Source organism: Hemitrygon akajei, chromosome 5, assembly GCF_048418815.1.
Source record: "Hemitrygon akajei chromosome 5, sHemAka1.3, whole genome shotgun sequence".
NCBI lineage: Eukaryota > Metazoa > Chordata > Chondrichthyes > Myliobatiformes > Dasyatidae > Hemitrygon > Hemitrygon akajei.
This window is the reverse complement of record NC_133128.1, coordinates 41765274-41788437: the sequence shown is the minus strand read 5'-3', so window position 1 is coordinate 41788437 and position 23164 is coordinate 41765274. Positions and strand designations below refer to the sequence as shown.

The window sequence follows — 23164 nt, the reverse complement described above, 5'->3', positions numbered from 1 at the left end:
AACCTTCCTCACTGTCCACTACACCTCTAATCTTTGTATCATCAGCAAATTTGCTGATCCAATTTACCACATTATCATCCAGATCATTGATATAGATGACAAATAACAATGGAACCAGCACTGATCCCTGTGGCACACCGCTAGTCACAGGCTTCCACTAAGAGAAGCAATCCTTCACTACCACTCTCTGACTTCTCCCATTGAGCCAATGTCTAATCCAATTTACTACCTCATCATGTATACCTAGTGACTGAATCTTCCTAACTAACCTCCCATGCAAGACCTTGTGAAAGGTCTTACTGAAGTCCATGTAGACAACATCCACTGCCTTCCCTTCATCCATTTTCTTGGTAACCTCCTCAAAAAACTCGAATAGATTTGTTAAACATGACCTACCACGCACAAAGCCATGTTGACTCTCCCTAATAAGTCCCTGTCTATCTAAATACTTGTAGATCCTATCTCTTAGTACCCCTTCCAGTAATTTACCTACTACCGACATCAAATTTACTGGCCTATAATTTCTCGGATTACTTTTAGAGTCTTTTTTAAACAACGGAGCTATCCTCCAATCCACCTGCACCTCACCCGTAGATACTGACATTTTAAATATATCTGCCAGAGCCCCTGCAATTTCAACATTAGTCTCCTTCAAGGTCCGAGGGAATATCCTGTCAAGTCCCCAGGATTTATCGACTCTGATTTGCCTCAAGAAAGCAAGCGCCTCCTCCTCAATCTGTATAGGTTCCATGACCTCACTACTTGTTTGCCTTATTTCCATTGACTTTATGCCAGTTTCCTGAGTAAATACAGACGCAAAAAACCCGTTTAAGATCTCCCCCATTTATTTTGGTTCCATACATAGCTGACCACTCTGATCTTCAAGAGGACCAATTTTATCCCTTACTATTCTTTTGCTTTGGTTTATCCTTCACCTTGACTGCCAAAATAACTTCAAGTCTTCTTTTAGCCCTCCTGATTTCCTTCTTAAGTTTTTTTTTGCACTTTTTATACTCCTCAAGCACCTTATTTGCTCCCTGTTTCCTATACATGTCATACATCTCTCTCTTCTTCTTTATCAGAGTTCCAATATCCCTAGAGAACAAAGGTTCCTTATTCTTATTCACTTTGCCTTTAATTCTGACAGGAACATACAAACTCTGCACTCTCAAAATTTCTCCTTTGAAGGCCTCCCATTTACCAATCACATCCTTGCCAGAGAACAACCTGTCCCAATCCACGCTTTTCAGATTCTTTCTCATTTCTTCAAATTTGGCCTTTTTTCCAATTTCGAACCTCAACCCAAGGACCAGATCTATCTTTATCCATGATCAAGTTGAAACTAATGACGTTATGATCACTGGAATCAAAGTGTTCCCCTACAAACACTTCTGTCACCTGTCCTAACTCGTTTCCTAATAGGAGATCTAATATTGTATCCTCTCTAGTCCGTACCTCTATATATTGACTTAGAAAACTTTCCTGAACCCATATTACAAACTCTAACCCTTCTAGACCTTTAACAATATGGGAGTCCCAATCAGTATGTGGAAAATTAAAATCCCCTACTATCACAACTTTATGTTTCCTGCAGTTGTCTGCTATCTCTCTGCAGATTTGCTCCTCCAATTCTCGCTGACTATTGGGTGGTCTATAATACAACCCCATTAATGTGGTCATACCTTTCCTGTTTCTCAGCTCCACCCGTATGGCCTCAGTAGACAAGCCCTCTAATCTGTCCTGCCTGAGCACTGCTGTAACATTTTCCCTGACTAGCAATGACACCCCCCCCCCCCACCCTTCATCCCTCTGCCTCTATCACGTCTGAAACATCGGAACCCTGGAACATTGAGCTGCCAGTCTTGCCCCTCCTGTAGCTCAGTTTCAGTAATGGCTATGATGTCATAATTCCACGTGTCAATCCATACCTTCAGCTCATCAGCCTTCCCCACAATACTCCTCGCATTGAAATATACACACCTCAGAAGATTATTACCATCACATGCAACCCTTCTATTTGTGACTTTGCATGAACTTTTAACATAATTTATTTTCACCCCGCCCCACTATCAGCTCTGGCACTCTCGTTCCCATCCCCCTGCAAATCTAGTTTAAACCCCCCCCACCCAATAGCACTAACAAACCTCCCTGCAAGGATATTAGTCCCTTTGTAGTTCAGGTGTAACCCATCTTAGCACAACTTTGTGGGCCAAAGGGCCTGTATTGTGCTGTAGGTTTTCTATGTTTCTATGTTTCAATCTAGAGGTCCCGAAAGTATATAATTATGTAGTACGTAGTATCGTTAAGTATCTTTGGACCCACAGTTTCCTGGTTTTCCACCGTTTAGAAAGTACTCTGCTCTATCCTCAGCAGATACAAAGAGAATGACATGGAGTTTACCTTTGTTAAATGCATTTGCTGTGTCCATTAATATCCCGACTCTCAGTTCAGTTTTCCATCTACTATGCCACCCACCTTTGCGACAACAAGAGACATTCTTTCCAGCTTTCTAAAATATTGATGTATGGCACTTTTTGTAGTCGTGGACATCACTGGTTATATTCTATCAGAAGGATACCAGTCATTAGCCCTACTCCCATCATCCTCACATTTTATCCCCTTACTTTCTCAATAAGCCTTGCATGGGGTACCTTAGCAAATGCCTCGCTAAAATCCATATACACTACATCTACTGTTCTTCCTTCATCAATGTGTTTAGTCACATCCTCAAAAAATTCAATCAGGCTCGTAAGGCATGACCTGCCTTTGACAAAGCCATGCTGACTATTCCTAATCATATTATACCTCTCCAAATGTTCATAAATCCTGCCTCTCAGGATCTTCACCATCAACTTACAAACCACTGAAGTAATAATCACTGGCCTATAGTTTCCTGGGCTGTCCTTACTCCCTTTCTTGAAAAAGGGAACAACATCTGAAATCTCCAATCCTTCAGAACCTCTCCTGTCTTCATTGATGATGCAAAGATCATCGCCAGAGGCTCAGCAATCTCCTCCTTCGCTCCCCACAGTAGCCTGGAGTACATCCTGTCCGGTGCCAGTGACTTATCCAACTTGATGCTTTCCAAAAGCTCCAACACATCCTCTTCCTTAATATCTACATGCTCAAGCTTTTCAGTCAGCTGTCAGTCATCCCTTCACTCACCAAGATCCTTTTCCATAGTGAATATTGAAGCAAAGTATTCATTAATTACCTCCACTATTTACTCCGGTTCCATACACACTTTTCCACTGTCACACTTGGTTGGTCCTATTCTCTCACATCTTATCCTCTTGCTCTTCACATACTTGTAGAATGCCTTGTGGTTTTCCTTAATCCTGCCCATCAAGGCCTTCTCATGGCCCCTTCTGGCTCTCCTAATTTCATTCTTAAGCTCTTCCTGCTAGTCTTATAATCTTCTAGATTCCTATCATTACCTAGTTTTTTGAACATTTCGTAAGCTCTTCTTTTCTTCTTGACTAGATTTACAACAGTCTTTGTACACCATGGATCTTGTACCCTACTAACCTTTCCATGTCTCATTGGAACGTAACTACTCAGAACCCCACGCAAATATCCCCTGAACATTTGCCACATTTCTTCCGTACGTTTCTCTGAGAACATCTGTTTCCAATTCATGCTTGCAAGTTCCTGCCTGATAGCCTCATATTTCCCCTTACTCCAATTAAGCATTTCTATAACTTGTCTGTTTCTATCCCTCTCCAATGCTATGGTAAAGGAGATAGAATTGTGATCACTATCTCCAAAATGCTCTCCCACTGAGAGACCTGACACCTGACCAAGTTCATTTCCCAATACCAGATCAAGTACAACCTCTCCTCTTGTAGGCTTATCTACATGTTGTGTCAAGAAACATTCCTGAACACACCTAACAAACTCCACCCATCTAAACACCTCGCTCTAGGGAGATGTCAATCAATATTTGGGAAATTAAAATCTCTCACTACAACAACCCTGTTATTATTATTCCTTTCCAGAATCTGTCTCCCTATCTGCTCCTCAATGTCCCTGTTACTATTGGGTGGTCTATAAAAACATCCAGTAGAGTTATTGACCACTTCCTATTCATAACTTCCACCCACAGAGACTCCGTAGACAATCCCTCCATGACTTACTCCTTTTCTGCAGCCGTGACACTATCTCTGATCAACAGTGCCACACCCCCACCTCTTTTACCTCCCTCCCTGTACTTTCTAAATCATCTAAATCCTGGCACTTGAAGTAGCCATTCCTGCCCCTGCCCTAGCCAAGTCTCTAATGGCTACAACATCATAACTCCAAGTGCAGATCCATGCTCTAAGCTCATCAGCTTTATTCATAATACTCCTCGCATTAAAATAGACACATCTCAAACCATCAGTCTGAGCACATCTCTTCTCTATCACCTCCCTTTCACACTGTATCCAAGCTTTCTCTATTTGTGAACCAACCTCCCTTTCCTCCGTCACTTCAGTTTGGCTCCCACGCTCAGCAAATCTAGATTAAACTCTCCCCAATAGCCTTAGCAAACCTTCCTGCCAAGATATTGGTCCCTCTTGGATTCAAGTGCAACCCGTCTATTTTGTATGGGTCACACCTGCCCCAAAAGAGGTCCCAATGATCCAGAAATCAGAATCCCTGCCCCCTGCTCCAATCCCTCAGCCACAAATTTATCCTCCACCTCATTCTATTCCTATACTCACTTTCACGTTTTCTTTTAAATCCATGAGTTGCAATTTCAGTTGACAATTCCTCATAAGGGGTCTTATAAAATGACCTCTCGGTGTCCCGGTGCAGGATCCATAAAGTGTTTGTGAAAAAGAATAATCTGACAGAAGCTACTCTTAACATTCACACTGGTCTTCTTTGAACAGCTGGAAAACGTGTGAGGCATGTTGAGTCAATAAACTTAATGGTGTTCACGTGAGTTTTCCTGACAACTGATGTTAAGCTAACTGATGTGTATGTCCCTGGTTTCCCTCCCTCATCTTAAAGAAACACAGTGACATGATGAATTTCCCATTTAAAGGAATAGTTTGATGGAGCAAGAAACTTGAGAAAGGTGGCATTAGGAAATGTACATTAGACTCCAGGATCCATCCTTACAGACCACTCTAGGGTGCCTCTCTGTCTCTGCAGAGGCAGTAGCCAACTGCTGTTTCTCAGTGTATTAACTAAATGACTTGGTGTCTGGTGGGGCATGAAGTAATTGAACATCTTCTTGTCTTCCAGAAGAGCATCATTGAACATTTTGTTAACGTTAGGGAGAAATAAACTGTCTCTGCAGGTTTCCGAGAGTTTTAAGCATTATAGAAAGAAGCCGCCTGAGTGCACAGAGAAACTGGGATGGAAATTTAAATCCAAAATATTGCAGTTTCTGGAATCCTGAAATCAAAAAGATAATATTCAGCTGGACAGGCAGCATCTGTGAAGAGAGAAAGAGTTACCATTTCAGGTTGATGTCCTGCATCACATCACCCACAAAAAGCAACGTAGTACTGTTTGAGTCCTGACGAAGGGTCTCGGCCCGAAATGTCGACAGTGCTTCTCCCTATAGATGCTGCCTGGCCTGCTGTGTTCCACCAGCATTTTGTGTGTGTTGTTGTTTGAATTTCCAGCATCTGTAGATTTCCTCGTGTTTGTAGTACTGTTTAAGTAATCTCTTGAGGGAGATACAAATATTGAACAGGATGCTGAGGCTAATTCTCTTCCTCTTCAAAACAGAGTAGGAGAAAAGTGCTACCTGTAAATTGTAGCAGCCAAGAGAGGTCCAAGGTTAGTGAGGGAAACTGGCAAGTCAAGATGGGTTGTTTTTGGGAGGGAGGGGTGAAACAGTCAGGTACTAACATGTAGATGTGACAATGTTCTTCCTTCCAATAATATGTTAACTTTAGTGGGCCTGACTTCTTATTTTCACTGCCAGATCTCATGTTCAGGCTTTGCACTGGCTTGTCAGCATTTTTTGGGATTCCCTGGATTTAATCAAAAGGAAAGATTTAAAGGAGACCAGAGAATCAAGTGTTTTTTTTTTACCAGATGGTAGTGAGTATGTGGAGTGAGATGCCTAAGGAAGTACTAGAGGTGGATACAATTCCAACATGTAAAAGACATTTCGACAAGTACATGGGTAGGGAAGATTTAGGAGGATAAGGGCCAAACGAGAATAAGGGTTAAGAGCACCAAATTTTTTGGCGGAGAATCTCACCTGGTCCCTCAACACCAGCTCCATAGCCAAGAAAGCCCAGCAGTGTCTCTAATTTCTGTGAAGGCTGAGGAAAGTCCACCCCCCACCCCCCATCCTCACCACATTCTACAGAGGATGTATCGAGAGGGTCATTTCTTCAGCAGTTTGAACGGGGCACGACCGCACAAGCGCGAGAAAGTCGGCCCGTGAGGCAGTGGGAGAATTTAGAAAATGAGCAGATTAACGGAGCGGGCGGTGGAGTAAAGGGAGACAGAGCAGGAAGGCTTTGGCTCGAGAGGCTTCAGCGAGCAGAGGCTGAGTGCGAGCTTGATCCCAGTCAGGTAAGGCTGGGTAAGCTCCTTTAATTAATCTAATTAGTTTAGGAGTAGGTAATGGAGGCAGCAGTTAGGGTAGTCAAGTGCTCCGTTTGCAGTATGTGGGAAGTCAGGACGAGCACAATTGTCCCTGATGACTACACCTGCGAAAGGTACATCCAGCTGCAGCTCCTGACAAACCGAATTAGGGAACTGGAGCTGGATGAACTTTGGATCATTCGAGAAGCAGAGGCAGAAATAAGCAGGAGTTACAGGGAGATAGTCACCCCTAGGAGTCAGGAGACAGGTAGCTGGGTGACTGTCAGGAGAGGGAAGGGGAATAGACAGAATGGGCAGAGCACCCCTGTGGCTATTCCCACCAATAATAACTATACCGTTTTGGATAATGTTGGTGGGGACGACCTACCAGGGACAAGTTGCAGTGGTTGCGACTCTGGCACTGAGACTGGACCCTCAGCTCAGAAGGGAAGGAGGGAAGAGAGGAGAGCAGTAGTGATAGGGGATTCGATAGTTAGGGAGACAGATAGGAGGTTCTGTGGAAGAGATCGAGAATCCCAGATGGTCTGTTGCCTCCTTGATGCCAGGGTCCGCGATATCTCGGATCGAATTCTCAGTATTCTCAAGGGGGAGGGTGAGCAGCCAGATGTCATGGTCCATGTAGGGACCAATGATGTGGATAGGAAGAAGGAGGAGGTCCTTCAAAGAGAATTTAGGGAGTTTGGAACAAAGTTGAAGGACAGGACCTCCAGGGTTGCAATCTCAAGATTGCTACCCGTGCCACGTGCTAGTGAGGCTAGAAATAGGAAGATAATGCAGCTAAATACATGAATAAGGAGTTGGTGCAGGAGGGAGGGCTTCATGTTTCTGGACAATTGGGCCTTGTTCCAGGGAAGGTGGGACCTGTTCCGATGGGACGGGTTGCACCTGAACTGGGGGGGACTAACATCCTTACGGGAAGGTTTGCTAGTGCTGCTCTGGGGGGTTTAAATTAGATTTGCAGGGAGAGGGGAACCTGAGTGTTAGAGCAGATAGTGAGGTGGAGGAGGATAAAGGTCATGTGAGTACTGCAAGTATAGTGCATGGAGTAAAGCCAGATCTAACATATAAAGAGGCTTTGAGGAAAGAGAAGCAGAATAAAAGGTGTAAAGGTAGTAAGGTAGAAGGGCTAAAGTGCGTGTACTTCAATGCAAGAAGCATCAGGAATAAAGGTGATGAACTGAGAGCTTGGATACATACATGGAATTATGATGTAGTGGCCATTACAGAGACTTGGCTGGCACCGGGGCAGGAATGGATTCTGAATATTCCTGGATTTCAGTGCTTTAAAAGGGATAGAGGGTGGGGAGGGGGAAGGGGAGGAGGGGTGGCATTACTGGTCAGGGATACTATTACAGCTACAGAAAGAGTGGGTAAAGTAGCAGGATCCTCTTTTGAGTCAGTATGGGTGAAATTCAGGAACAGGAAGGGAGCAGTTACTCTATTGGGGGTATTCTATAGGCTCCCTGGTAGCTGCAGAGATACCGAGGAGCAGATTGGGAGGCAGATTTTGGAAAGGTGCAAAAATAACAGGGTTGTTATCTTGGGTGACTTTAACTTCCCTAATATTGATTGGCACCTGATTAGTTCCAATGGTTTAGACGGAGCAGAGTTTGTTAAGTGTGTCCAGGATGAGTTCCTGTCACAGTATGTTGACAGGCCGACTAGGGGGAATGCCATACTAGATCTAGTATTAGGTAACGAACCGGGTCAGGTCACAGAACTCTCAGTGGGTGAGCATCTGGGGGACAGTGACCACCACTCCCTGGCCTTTAACATTATCATGGAAAAGGATAGAATCAGAGAGGACAGGAAGATTTTTAATTGGGGAAGGGCAAATTATGAGGCTATAAGGCTAGAACTTGTGGGTGTGAATTGGGATGATGTTTTTGCAGAGAAATGTACTATGGGCATGTGATCGATGTTTAGCGATTTCTTGCAGGATGTTAGGGATAAATTTGTCTCGGTGAGGAAGATAAAGAATGGTAGGGTGAAGGAACTATGGGTGACAAGTGAGTTGGAAAATCTGGTCAGGTGGAAGAAGGCAGCATACATGAGGTTTAGGAAGCAAGGATCAGATGGGTCTATTGAGGAATATAGGGTAGCAAGAAAGGAGCTTAAGAAGGGGCGGAGAAGAGCAAGAAGGGGACATGAGAAGGCCTTGGCGAGTAGGGTAAAGGAAAACTCCAAGGCATTCTTCAATTATGTGAAGAACAAAAGGTTGACAGGAGTGAAGATAGGACAGATTAGAGATAAAGGTGGGAAGATGTGCTTGGAGGCTGTGGAAGTGAGTGAGGTCCTCAATGAATACTTCTCTTCGGTATTCACCAATGAGAGGGAACTTGATGGTGAGGACAATATGAGTGAGGTTGATGTTCTGGAGCATGTTGATATTAAGGGAGAAGAGGTGTTGGAGTTGTTAAAATACATTAGGACGGATAAGTCACCGGGGCCTGACGGAATATTCCTCAGGCTGCTCCACGAGGCGAGGGAAGAGATTGCTGAGCCTCTGGCTAGGATCTTTATGTCCTCATTGTCCACGGGAATGGTACCGGAGGATTGGAGGGAAGCGAATGCTGTCCCCTTGTTCAAAAAAGGTAGTAGGATAGTCCGGGTAATTATAGACCAGTGAGCCTTATGTCTGTGGTGGGAAAGCTGTTGGAAAAGATTCTTAGAGATAGAATCTATGGGCATTTAGAGAAACATGGTCTGATCAGGGACAGTCAGCATGGCTTTGTGAAGGACAGATCATGTCTAACAAGCCTGATAGAGTTCTTTGAGGAGGTGACCAGGCGTATAGATGAGGGTAGTGCAGTGGATGTGATCTACATGGATTTTAGTAAGGCATTTGACGAGATTCCACACGCTAGGCTTATTCAGAAAGTCAGAAGGCATGGGATCCAGGGAAGTTTGGCCAGGTAGATTCAGAATTGGCTTGCCTGCAGAAAGCAGAGGGTCATGGTGGAGGGACTACATTTGGATCGGAGGGTTGTGACTAGTGGTGTCCCACAAGGTTCGGTTCTGGGACCTCTACTTTTCGTGATTTTTATTAACGACCTGGATGAGGGGGTAGAAGAGTGGGTTGGCAAGTTTGCAGACGACACAAAAGTTGGTGGTGTTGTGGATAGTGTTGAGGATTGTCGAAGATTGCAGAGAGACATTGATAGGATGCAGAAGTGGGCTGAGAAGTGGCAGATGGAGTTCAACACGGTGAGGTGGTACACTTTGGAAGGACAAACTCCAAGGCAGAGTACAAAGTAAATGGCAGGATACTTAGGAGTGTGGAGGAGCAAAGGGATCTGGGGGTACATGTCCATAGATCCCTGAAAGTTGCCTCACAGATAGATAGGGTAGTTAAGAAAGCTTCTGGGATGTTAGCTTTCATAAGTCAAGGGATAGAGTTTAAGAGTCGTGGGGTTAAGAGTTAAGATGCAGCTCTATAAAACTCTGGTTAGGCCACACTTGGAGTATTGTGTCCAGTTCTGATCCCCTCACTATAGGAGGGATGTGGAAGCATTGGAAAGGGTACAGAGGAGATTTACCAGGATGCTGCCTGGTTTAGAGAGTATGGATTATGATCAGAGATGAAGGAAGCTAGGGCTTTACTCCTAGGAGAGAAGGAGGATGAGAGGAGACATGATAGAGGTGTACAAGATACTAAGAGGAATAGACAGAGTGGACAGCCAGCACCTCTTCCCCAGGGCACCACTGCTCAATACAAGAGGACATGGCTTTAAGGTAAGGGGTGGGAAGTTCAAGGGGAATATTAGAGGAAGGTCTTTTACTCAGAGAGTGGTTGGTGCATGGAATGCACTGCCTGAGTCAGTGGTGGAGGCAGATACACTAGTGAAGTTTAAGAGACTACTAGACAGGTATATGGAGGAATTTTTGGTGAGGGGTTATATGGGAGGCAGGGTTTAAGGGTCGGCACAACATTGTGGGCTGAAGGCCCTGTACTGTGCTGTACTGTTCTATGTTCTATGTATCCTGAGCAGCTGCATTACTGCCTGGTTTGGAAATTGCACCGTCTCGGATCGTAAGACCCTGCAGCGGATAGTGAGGTCAGCTGAAGGGATCATTGGGGTCTCTCTTCCAGCCATTACAGACATTTACACCATACGCTGCATCCGCAAAGCAAACAGCATTATGAAGGACCCCATGCACCCCTCACACAAACTCTTCTCCCTTCTGCCGTCTGGCAAAAGGTACCGGAGCATTCGGGCTCTCATGACCAGACTGTGCAAGAGTTTCTTCCCTCAAGCCATCAGACTCCTCAATACCCAGAGTCTAGTCTCACACACACACACACACACACACACACACACACACACACACACACACACACACACACACACACACACACACACACACACACACACACACACACACACACACACACACACACACACACACACACACCTGGACACCACTCTACTCCCTTTTCAATTTTACTAATTTCTTTCTCAATTCTTGCTAAAACATTGTTTACATTTACATTTATATTTACATTCAGATTTACATTTATATTATTTATTATTATATTGTTATTTGCCCTTTACTGTACCAATTGTCTTGTTTATTCATTATTGTACTGTCCTGCACTGTTTTGTGCACTTTATGTAGTCCCGTGTAGGTCTGGAGTCTAATGCAGTTTTGTGTTGTTTCATGTAGCACCAGGGTCCTGGAGGAACGTTGTTTCATTTTTACTGTGTACTGTACCAGTAAACCAGCAAAGTGATATTTCTTCACTCAGAAGAACATGAAAAATCTCATACATTTCCAGGTATTGTTGTGGTCCGTTCCGTGAAGTCCGTGTTCCGGTACCAGCAGTTATGGTTGAAATGACAGTAAAAGTGACTCGACTCGACTCGAACTGCAGGCAAATGGAGGAAGCTCAGAAGGGTACCTTGTTTAGCATGGATGAGTTGGGCAGAGGGGCCTGTTTTCATGCAGCATAACTTAATGACTGGATGTGAGGAGGATTTTCCCCATGGTTGAAGCATCTGGAACAAATGGTCACAGACTCAGTATATTCAGTAAGCTATTCAATAAAGTGAAATTTCTTCACTAAGAAGAACATGAAAAAACTCATACATTTCCAGGTACTATCATGGTCCGGTCCATGGACTTTGGTCTCTGGGTCTTCTGGCTGTCCCTTGTTTCAGTTGGGCTTAATCATAGGCACCTGATGCTCGTCTTGGGGCTGCAATTATAAGTGGCCCTGGGTTCAAGTGTGGGTGCTGGTTTGTCTTGTCAGTATCCTGTCCTTGCTTTTGTGGGGTAAGTCAGGCTGTCTTTGCTGTTACCCTGAGGCTGGACTGTTCCCTTCCCCTTCTTTCTGTAGCCCTTGGCTGAAGCCCTGCCTGTGTCCTTGCCTATTCTTGGTGTCAAGTTCTACTGCTGGAGGAAGATTGGAGCCTTGCTATGTCCAGATAAGGAACTGTCTTTTGGTGTTTTGAGCTGTCTCTCTGTGTCCAGGCCTTTGCTAGTTAGGTCCAGTGGTTTGCTGCTATCTCAAGCTGGGAACTGTGTTGTCATGTTCAGCTTTCTGTGCATGAGTCCTGTCCCTATGTCCTGTTCCCAAGGCAAGGTCCTGTCCCTGTCTCCCATGTTCCTGTCTCCCAAGACCAAGGCTCTGTGTTCTGTGTCCCTGTCTCCCATGTTCCTCTCTCCCAAGACCAAGGCTCTGTGTTCTGTGTCCCTGTCTCCCCAGGTCTGAGTCTGAGCTTCATGTGTCCTCATCCAGCCCACGAGTCCTGTGTCCTGCCCCCATGTCCAGTTCTGTTGCCTTGCCATGTCTTGTTCTTGCCTAGATTCGGAGTCCAAGCCTGAGTCAAGACCCAGGTTCCGGGTCCCTGTCCAGCCTCTGGTTTGGAGTCCTTGTCCAGGTTCCAAGTTCCCAGTTCCTCATCTAGGTCCTGCTTTCTGACTCTAGTCCTAGCCCCAGGCCCTGTATCCTAGTCTTGTCCAGGGCCTGTATCTTGTCCAGTGTTGTTTCTTCCTCACTTCCCTTACTTTCTTGACACACCTAGTCCTGTTCCTAGTACTTCAGTGTCTGTCTTGCATTTGGGTCTGCTCTTAATGCCCCCCTCTTATGACAGGTACAATGAGTGCTAATGGGGTACAGGGAGAAAGTGGGGGAATGATGTTGAGATACAGGGTCAGCCACCATCGTGTTGAGTGGCAGAACAGGTTTAAAAGACTGAATGACCAACTGCTGATCCTATTTTCTTTATTAAGCTTCCAAGTCTCTTTGGAAAACATCACCCTTAAAGTATTTAAAATGGAAAAACAATTGACTCCACTGAACTGAAAGTGTGGGGCAAATATAACTGCATATTTTCTCTTGTGATTATATCCTGCAAATAAAACTGAACCTAAGCCATCTGCCTTGGGTGTAAGTGTTTTGTGGCAGGATCCATCGAAAAGGAATTCAGACATCAAGGACTTACTTAGAAAGCATGTAATCAGAACTTCAAGAAACACTGAACTGGTTTTTGTCAGTGTTGCGTGTCTGAAAATTGTATTTTCAATTGACACACTTTCCTGGAGCAGTGCCAGGAAAATGGTGTGTTGTTGCAGGGAGTCTCTGTTACTGGAACAAATGTTTTAATAATGTAGCTTGGGAATGGGGACACATTCAAGGAATTCCTATCACTTACTGTCCTCCCAAATCCACAACCCCACCCCCCATGATACACAAATCATCAGCAGCATTATGTGCCCTGTGGTATGATGTCGACAATCATGGTCTTGTCCATGATAGTTCTTGGCAATTTTTTTTACAGAAGTTATTTGCCCCTTCTGCACCGTGTCTTACAAGACAGGTAACTTCAGCCATTATCAGTAATCTTTAGCGATTGTCTGCCTGACATCAGTGGTCACACAGCCAGGATTTGTGATATGCACCAGCAGCTCATACAACCATCCACCACCTGCTCCCATGGCTTCATGACAACCTGATCGTGGAGCTAAGCAGCTGCTACACCTTTCCCAAAGGTGACCTGCAGGCTAGCAGAGGGAATGAGCGTCTTGCCCCTCCTTTAGTCGAGACATATCTCCTCCCCATACCCAAATACCCCAGCCATTGACCTCACCCTGGGATCATCAATCAGTCCTGCCCTTTAGGTTTCCAAATACCTTTCTTTCCTCTGCCATCCACTCAAACCCAGATTCAGACTTGTTCTTGATGCCAGTTTGTCAGTGAAATTAGAAGCAGCGGAGGAGCCTTCCCACAAGATAAAATTGTCTGCAGGTCATCTGGTGGTTTGTAGTCTGGGCCTTCAGTTGAAATATCTTCAGCCAGCAGGGTGCCAGTAACTATGTGGACACGCAATGTAAAGGTGACCAGGAACACCTCATAAGAAATGAGCTCTAGTTGTGGCAGGATGTTATAAAATTCTGCCCATTCGCATAACTCAGCAGATAAAACATCAAGTCCTCTTTATGAAATCATGCCCTTGGATCTCTCTAAGGTGTCACTAGAAACATTTAAGCCAAAGTCCCATAGTTTAAACTTCCCTTCCCTTGTAAATGGATCATGTCTGATACCTTATCTATGCCCCTCATAATTTTATAAACCTTGATAAGATTATCCCTCAGTCGCCTATGTCCACATGAAAGGTGTGAACATAAAACGTTTTCCTCTGTGGATGCTGCCCGACCTGCTGAGTTTCTCCAGCAGTTTGCATTTTAAAAAAACTAATCTTACCTTTCACCACCTTCTCTGTAAACCTGCCGACTTTCAAAATTCAAGATTGTTTAATGTCATTTCCTGTACATAAGTGTAAGGAGAGTGAAATAATTGTTACTCCGGACCCATTGCAGTCTGAAAACACACACAAGATAAAGAATAAATAAAACTAATAAAAGAGCACACAGTAAGTATTAACACATAAGATAGCTAATATACATAGGCCGATTGAATGTCCATAAAGTGACACTGGGCTGTGCGTAAGGTGACTGATGGGAAATAATAGTGCTGGAGTTTGATGTACAATGTGACTCTTCCTCTACCTATCCAAGTAGCTAATAAAGTGTGATAACCAATTTTGCTTCTATCATCCTTCTAGCAAAGAGTTCCAGATTCTCCCTTTGAATATTCTTTTTCTTCATCTACCATCTGATACTTTTTATTAATTACTTAAACTCTGAGCTCCTTTAAGTACATTTATTGACTTTTATACTTAGCCATGAAACATTCTGTATGAGGTTCCACTTCCAAAAGTGGTATTATATTGTGCTGTAAAGTGCATTATTCTGAATTGAGCACTAAACACTAAAATTTAATAGTTGTTTTTGTTCTAGATTGAATATCTGCAATAATATGCTATGAAATACTGTGAAAATACACACAATTGAATAGAAATTTAAGCAAAACAATATGGAATATTAGATTGAGAAAATAATATGGGGAAAATGCACTGGTTTAGTTTAAGTATTGTGTGTCATAAAATGTTTACTAAAATAAAATAAGGCCATGTAATACTCATAAGACATTTTTTTTATCAACATGAACATCTTCATTCAGAGCATGCAATGTAGGCTGTTCACAAGCTGAAGTAATTAGCCACTTCCTGAACACACAACAGATGGCAAGCCACATTGCACTGTGAGGACCAAAAGTGCCGAGTGGGGGGAAAAGCAAGGGAAGAAAGCAGAAAAGAAAATGAAATTAAAGTGGATTTGTGCTGCAATATGCCTGGCTGTGGAATTCCAACTTTCAGGTATGCATTTTTCTTTTCTTCGTTTAAACGCCCCACGCTTAGAATAGAGAAGTGGATAAGTTGCAGCACACACATGGGGCAAGAGGTGTTGAAGTAGTCCACAACACTTTTTTCACACTTTGTCTTAATGGCCCTATAAACTGACCTCTCTCTGGTGAAGCAGGTGAGGGGGAAAAATCTGACAAGATAATAAATTGTAAGCATATGTCAGAAGTTGGAGAAACTGAACATGATTGCCTAATCAGTCAAAAGTAAAATACGATTCATGTGGAAATGTGAAATATAAACAGAAAATTGTAGTTCTATTCATTAAATCAGTAGGTAATATAGGATTGACATTTCAGGACAATGACTTAGCACCAGAATGTCTTCATTTAAAAAAATTATGATTTGTGATCCAACGTGGTTTCAGATGTTCTTTCAGTATCGTGGTACTTAATTTTAATGTCTCCAAAAAATTTGTGTATTTTTAAAGCAGCCCAGCTTTGGCAAGGTTATTTGATTTCAGTTTTACGAAACCAGGCTCAATGAGTTCCAGTGCTACAGTTAGTTAGCTCCAGACCAACTCCATCTGGACCTGATGACCACAATTAGATGCTCTCATTTTGCAAAATATCTTATACTAGGGAAAAATTACAAATCAGGGCCTTATTTGTGATGAGCAAATGTCAAGTCAGCTGGATCAGCAGTTGTAAATAAACTATGAATCTACAATTTTCTAGTTGAACATTTAAATATTATTACCAGAGAAGAATTCTACCTAATGTGATGTTATTGTTTGTGATATGGCACTGTGCTTTCTTTATTACTTCAAGTACATTCTTTGGAATGGAAGTTTCTTTAGAGTAAGTAAATCAGTCTTCACATTTTTGTATGTATTTATGTGTATTGGTACAGATTCTGACAATGCAGTTAACCCTATCTATATTTATACTGTGCTGAAATTGCCCATCTTATAAAATGGCAGCAAGCTACCTTCATAGATTTTAGCTGTCAGTTTCATGCTAGGAAATCATAAATAAGTCATTATGATTACAGATGTACATGAGATAGATATCCTTTTGGTATTGGATAAATGCTGTGAATTGGAAATGATGATTGTCATATTTGGGCTTTTTTTACAATTAAATTTATTCATAGTTCCATATAATCTGACATCAGTTCAGTCAAAAAATTTAATAAAGAGCCTATTTAATCTGGTAATTCATAAATCAATGACACTACAATCCTCAATATGAAATAAGGTTTGTGTAAAGTAGGATTTTCATTACAGAAACCCTACCTAACCATATCACATATTTTCATTTCATGGATTTATCTGTAATTAGTTGATGAAGGGTCTGTTTTTTTAATCAATGTCTCAACTTCCAAAACTACTGGATTATTTATTATTGGAATTCCATTTGTCTTTTATTCTTTCCATTTTGTGTGTGCCGCTTTAGATTTCCAGCATCTACAGAATTTCTTGTATTTATTATTTTTTTCATTTGTATACAAGCTAAAAGAAAGATTTGCATTTATATTGTACTGCTGAACTCTTATAATAGATTGCATCACACTTTTTGAACTGTAGTCATTGTAACATAAGAAAAGTAATAACTAATTTGTTCACTGCAGTGTGATAATGCCTAGAGCTATAAAATGTCTTTCCTACCTTAGATTAAAAGAATCAGCTTTTACCTTGCAGAGATAACATTATATTGAGATGTAAAACATAATATTTGCACTAAGTATAGCTTTACTCTTCTGAATCTTGATGAACTGAACCAAGATATGTTAACTTCTGTAAGTAGAATTAGTTTTCGGCTTAAGGGTGTCACTTGAATCCAAAGATGCTACGTTCAAATGACTTTTCCAGCTGTATAAGCTACAGTGTTTTATCAGAGCATTTTAAGGATTTGAATTTGCTTTTCAATAGCTGGTGTGTTGTTAATTTTGTACCTTCACTGTACAACAAGCTACCAATATGCCAGGACCTGTCCAGAATATCATTTCAGTGTTGTAGATAAAGTCACTGACCCTTTGTGCTGACAGGGCAGTCTTTTAAGAACAATTGCTTTCAATAAATCCATTTCCATGGTTCCTCTGAATTGGTATTTTCTGCAGATAAATTCTACCCCTTTCAGATGGAGCCACAGACTGCAGATGCTGGAACCTAGAGCAATCTACGGCATCTCAGCAAGTTAAGCAGATCTGTGTGAGGAAAAGAATTGTTGACTTTTTGGGTTTCAACCCAAAACATTGACAATTCCTTTCCTCCCAGAGACGCTGCTCGACCCAATGAGTTATTCCAGCAGATTGTTAATGAACTTTTGATGCCGACCAGACACAAGGTTTCACAGCTCATCCGCATCTTTGAAATTAGCTTTACAAGCGCAAAGTAATTGCTGTGAGAAAGTCTGACATTATTGTTCTTGAACAATTATTGAAAGAGTAACATTAAACTTATCACTATTTTGTATTGATTAATGACTGGAACTCATAATTATTTTGAATGCTGCAACAAAAATGCATTACCTGGTTAAAAGGGAAGTAACTAAGTTTTAAATTTTTAAACATTTGATCTGGATTTAACATGGTAGCTCCTAGGAATAAAATATTCAATATTTTAAAATTGAGAATGGGTCTGACTCGTATTCAAAAAACTATTTTCAATTTATTAATATTGCTCTGAACCCAGCTGTGAAGCAGAAAAATATATTAGCACATACAAGACAGTATCAGTTTATTTGTCTGGAGCAAGATATCCATGGAATATATAAGATGAGGAACGATTGAGCTAGATGGAGCTTTTCTCTTTGAGTGAAGGAGGATAAGAGGCATAAATAAAGTATCTGGGAACGAGGAACATTTGATGCCGGGAATGAAAGGGTTATCATATAAGGAATGTTTGATGTCTCTGGATCTGTACTCACTGGAATTCAGAAGGATGAGGGGGGATCTCGTTGAAACCTGTTGAATGTTGAAAGGCTAGACAGAGTAAATGTGGAAAGAATGTTTCCCATGGTGGGGGAGTCTAGGACAAGAGGGCACAGCCTCAGGATAGAGGGGTTAAAACAGAGATGCAGAGAAATTTCTTTAGCCAAAGGGTGGTAAATTTGTGGAATTTATTACCACAGGCAGCTGTGGAGGCCGGGTTATTGTGTGTATTTAGGGCAGAGCTTGATTGGTTTTTAATTGGACATGGCATCAGTGGTTATGGTGAGAAGGCTGGGGAGTGGGTCTGAGGAGGGACAAAAGGATCAGCCATGACTGAATAATGGAGCAGACTCGATGGGCCAAATGGCCTAATTCTGTTCCTATGTCTGAGAGTCTATGGTCTAAAGTGGACAGCCAGCACCTTTTTCCAAAGGTGCAAATGTTTCCAAAGGAGGACATACTTCTAAAAAGTGATTGGAGAGAAGTGTAGGGGGAAAGTCAGAGGTAGTTTTTTTTTCACGGAGGGTGGTAAGTGCATGCCAGGGGTAGTGGTAGAGGCAAATATATTAGGGATTTTTAAGAGACCCTTATATGGGAAATTGGGTGTAAGAAAAATGGAGGATGATGTGAGAGGGAAGGGTTCGACTCATCTTGGACTGGGTTAAAAGATCGGCACAAGATTGTGGACCGGCGGGTTTATACTCTGTTGTTCTATGTTCTAGGTTAATATTGGTTTGGTACCATATTAAGAGTTTTACAATGTGACAGACCGCTCTCCACGTACGTTGTATATGGCAACAGCCTTCAGCAAAAATATTCCAGAAACTTAATTGATCTCTGTGGTGAGTGTCGTGGCAGAGAATTCTTTTTACCAAAAAACATATTCACTTCTAAAAGGAACTTCAAATATTGAAGCTAATTTAAATAAATGAAATAACAGCTTCCCCTGAAAGCCGAAGTCTCCAGTTGACTTTAATTGGGGTAGTGTACTTGTGCCCGGATTCAACCCCATAGCAACACCACAGAAGCCAACCTTTCCTGGGGGCTGGAAACCCTGTGGAAGTTCAGTGTTCTCCTGAGGAGATCCCCAGAGCAGCCTAGCAACAGAACTGGCCACTGGGCACAAGATCTGCCATTGGCTTAAGCTCATGCCAGCACAGAAACCTGGCATTCCTGGTGGAAAGTCCATGCAATTCCAAGTATTGGTGCAGGTACAAAACTGCGTTTTGATATTTCAAATGGCTCATCTTAGAAGATACCTGAAGTATTTCTATATGGATCATGAATTTTCTCTTTAGTAATCCATGGAAGTTAATATATTTTATTTATCTTTATGGATTATTATGTTAAAAATTCTGTAATATGCTACAGTTGCACATTGAAAGTATGTGAATTATTAAAATTTAAAATATTCTTATTTGTCCTATCCACCTCCATAAAAGTGGAAGTTAATTGTCATTTTAAATGATTGGCCATGTTTATCTGATGAGTTACATTGGATCGATGTGGCTCCATGCTTCAGTTTTAGAGGGCTTGACATTCAAAGACTCCTGCTCCCCATTACGCGATTGAAAGGGTGTCCTCACTAGCCGCTGAAGAAAAGGCTGACCCCATCTCCCACTCTAGTGACAGAGTTACCTAAGAAATCCATTGGAGGTTCAGTGCCTGTGGATGCAACTGGTAGTATAAAATCAGAATTACATTCCATTTGCCATAGTTTTGTCTTCATCCTTTCCCTCTGAAAGAACTACTTTCTCGGAAGGAAATTCCTTGGTCCATTATCCCTGACCTGGCTCTTTGACAGAGGTAACCATCTATTCCCATTTCTGAAAGAGGTAAACATCTCTTTCTCCATATGTTAAAATGTATGTTTCACAATCATGTCCACATCTACTTTTAAATGCCTTTACAGAATCAGCGTTCATATTTGTTCAGGATAAAATATTTCATGAATTGGAAACCTTCTGTGAAAACCATTCGCCTAAACTTCTCACAAACAAGAGAGAATCTGCAGATGCTGGAAATCTGAGCAACACACAAAAATTCTGGAGGAACTCAGCAGGCCGGGCAGCCTCTATGGAAAAGAGTACAGGCGATGTTTCAGGCTGAGACCCTTCATCAGGACTCTAAACTCCTGCTTCATCCTGTTTATACTGATACATTTATGTTTTAATTACTGATACTAATGGACTGAACAATGAAAATAGTTTCCTTCTGTTTACATTGAACAAATACTTCATAATTTTCAATGTGTGCCACATCTCACCTTAACCTTCCTAGTGTTGTAAAGGAGACCCAGTTCCTTAACCTCTTAACGTTGGCATCGTCTGAGTCTGTTCTATCCAGAGCTTCCACATTTCTGTTGAGCAAAGTGCATTAGGCTGAGCAATAATTTACGTAAGTTCACTATTACCTTGACAATGTGAATAGGTACAGCATTACCCAGTAAATTTGAGCAATTTCCAGTACTTTTTCTCTAAGTTTAAAAGCAAAGATTGATCCCCTGTGTTCTTTCTGATTGCTTTTAAGCTTCTATGGGCTGTTTTTTTTGCAATGTTTTTCAGATTCTGGTACAATTTTTTTTCAGATTTGTGCAAAATACCTCAGAATGTTGCCACCTATTTCAAGGTAGAATGGAAATAATGGTCCGCCCCTGTAGCGTGGCAGTTAGTGCAGGACTGTTATAGCCCCAGTGATCAACAATGGGGATTCAATTTCCACTGCTGTCTGTAAAGAGCTTGTATGATCGCCCCGTGATTGTACGGGTTTCCTCCAGGTGCTCCAGTTTCCCCCACTTTAGTAATTTGTGGGCATGCTGCGTTGGTGCTGGAAGTATGGCAAGACTTGCAGGCTGCCCCCGTCACATATGCAAACAGTGTTGCTTGTTGTCACGATTGACCCATTTCACTGTACAGCCTTTTCAATGTTTCAATGTATTTGTGACAAGTAAAGCTGAACTTGATCTTTAACGCATTGTAGCTTTCGACAAGGTCCCATGCTAATCCGGAAGATTAAGGCACACAGTCTTCAGGGAGACTTGGTGGACTGGATTCAAAATGGCTATTGAAGATGGGGCAGTTGTAATGCAGGTCATTCTGTCTGTAAGCGGTGTTCCACAAGGATCAGTGCTAGTACGTCTGCTGTTTATGATGTGGAAGTGTATGTACATGATCTGGGCAATAATGTAGGTGGTCTGATTGGTAAATTTGCAGATGACACCAACATTGGTGGAGTTGTGGAAAACGGTGAAAGTTTTCCAAGGATTCGTCAGGGATATATACTGGATAAAATATGGGCAGAGTTTAATCCAGACAAGTATGAGGTTTTGCACTTCAGGGGGTCAAATATAAGGGAAAAGTATGTAGTAAATGGCAGGATCCTATATGGAGCGTTGATGGGGTCTTGGTGTGCAAGCGCATGGCAACCTGAATGTGGCTGGACAGGGTGGTAAAGCAGGCATGCAGCATACTTGCTGGCATCAGTCAGGAAGTTGAGAGTAAAAGAATCAGAATGAAATTTATTATCACTGACTTAAGATGACATGAAATTCATTGTTTTGTGGCAGCAGTACAGTGTAAGGACATAAAACTACTATAAAGTTCAAAAATAGTGCAAGATAAAGGAATATTGAGATAGGTTTCACGGATTTGTGGACCATTTAGAAACCTGATGGCAGAGAGGAAGAAGCTGTTTCTGAATTGTTGAGTGTGGGTTTTAAAATCATTGAATATGAAAGTTGGAAAGTTATGTTGCAGTTCTCACATTTGGATTATAGTGCAGAGTTCAAGTTGTTGCATTATTGGAAGGTTTTGGAGGCCTTCAAGGGGGATGAGGAAGTTGTTCACCAGCATGATGTCTGGAGTAAAGAAAGTTAGCTAAAAGGGGAGGTTCGAAAAACCTGGACTGTTTTTTCTGGAGCATTGGAGGATGATGGTTGACCTGATAGAACTATATAAAATTATGAAAGGCATAGTAAAGTTAGATTGTACAAGTCTTTTCATATGGATGGAAATGTCAAATATTAGAGAGAATGTAGGTTTATGGCAGGAAGGGAGAAGTTTGAAGAAGATTTGAGACATAATTTTTAATATAGGAAATAGTAGGTACTGGGAACGTGTTCTTGGGAAGTTGTGGAGGTGGATATGTTAGCAAAGCTAATGAGGCTTTTTGACAGGCTCGTAAAAAGACAGTGAATTGAAGGATATAGACCACGCGCAGGCAGGTGTGCAGTTTAAATTGGCGCCATGGTCGTCACACCAGGCTCCTGGTAGATTAGAACTGGAGATAGTTGTTGGGTGTGGGGACAGGGGTGGGGTGGAATGGACATTGATGCTCTCTGTTCAAGGAGATGACCACTTTCACTCTCCCTTCCTGCAGAGCGAGTCAGATGGTGAGAATTGAAGGTGACCTCATCGTACAGACTATAATACATTGACTACAAACTCATTGCATTGTTGTGGCAACACACATCAAGTCTCTTCTTTCCCAGAACTGGCATCAGTATCCAGCCGGGATGTGACAGAAGGCAGTGAGTTATACGTGTTGCTGCCTTGTATCCAGGCAGCAGCCCCTCTGCAGCAGGTTACCATGCCAACTGCAGCGCAATCATCCATCATGTTGAACAAAAACTGGGTGGTGGGCATTCTCCACTGTTACTAATGTCTCTGATACACGATTTGTGCCTCCTCTCTGGAGGGCTCCTGCTGCAGTCACCATAGTCATGATTAGGAATGATTTAATGCAGGCTGCACAGTGATCAGAGCATAGCCCTGGTCACCAGCAGTATTGGAGCAACTAAACAGCAAAACCATGAGTGGAGGAAGAGGAATGAGAACTGAGGAAAGAGTTCCACATGAGCTGTCCATTAATCTGAGTATGAATCCACTAACCTCTATTACTCATTCAGTGGCATTCCTGTATCTTACCTCTCCAAAGTGAAAGACTAATCATCGTCATCAGGTGCC

The 23164-nt window shown here is 42.3% G+C and overlaps 1 protein-coding gene across 1 annotated transcript in view; it reads left to right on the top strand.

Annotated features, from left to right (window-relative positions):
• Window positions 1-15085: 15085 nt before the first annotated feature.
• The window catches only part of cd247 (CD247 molecule), a 107508-nt gene continuing 99429 nt past the window's right edge, over window positions 15086-23164 (top strand). The window contains exon 1 of the mRNA XM_073045335.1: window positions 15086-15281. Within this exon, the coding sequence (XP_072901436.1) occupies window positions 15224-15281 (58 nt within the window). The 5' untranslated portion in view covers window positions 15086-15223. The remainder of the gene's footprint in view (window positions 15282-23164) is intronic.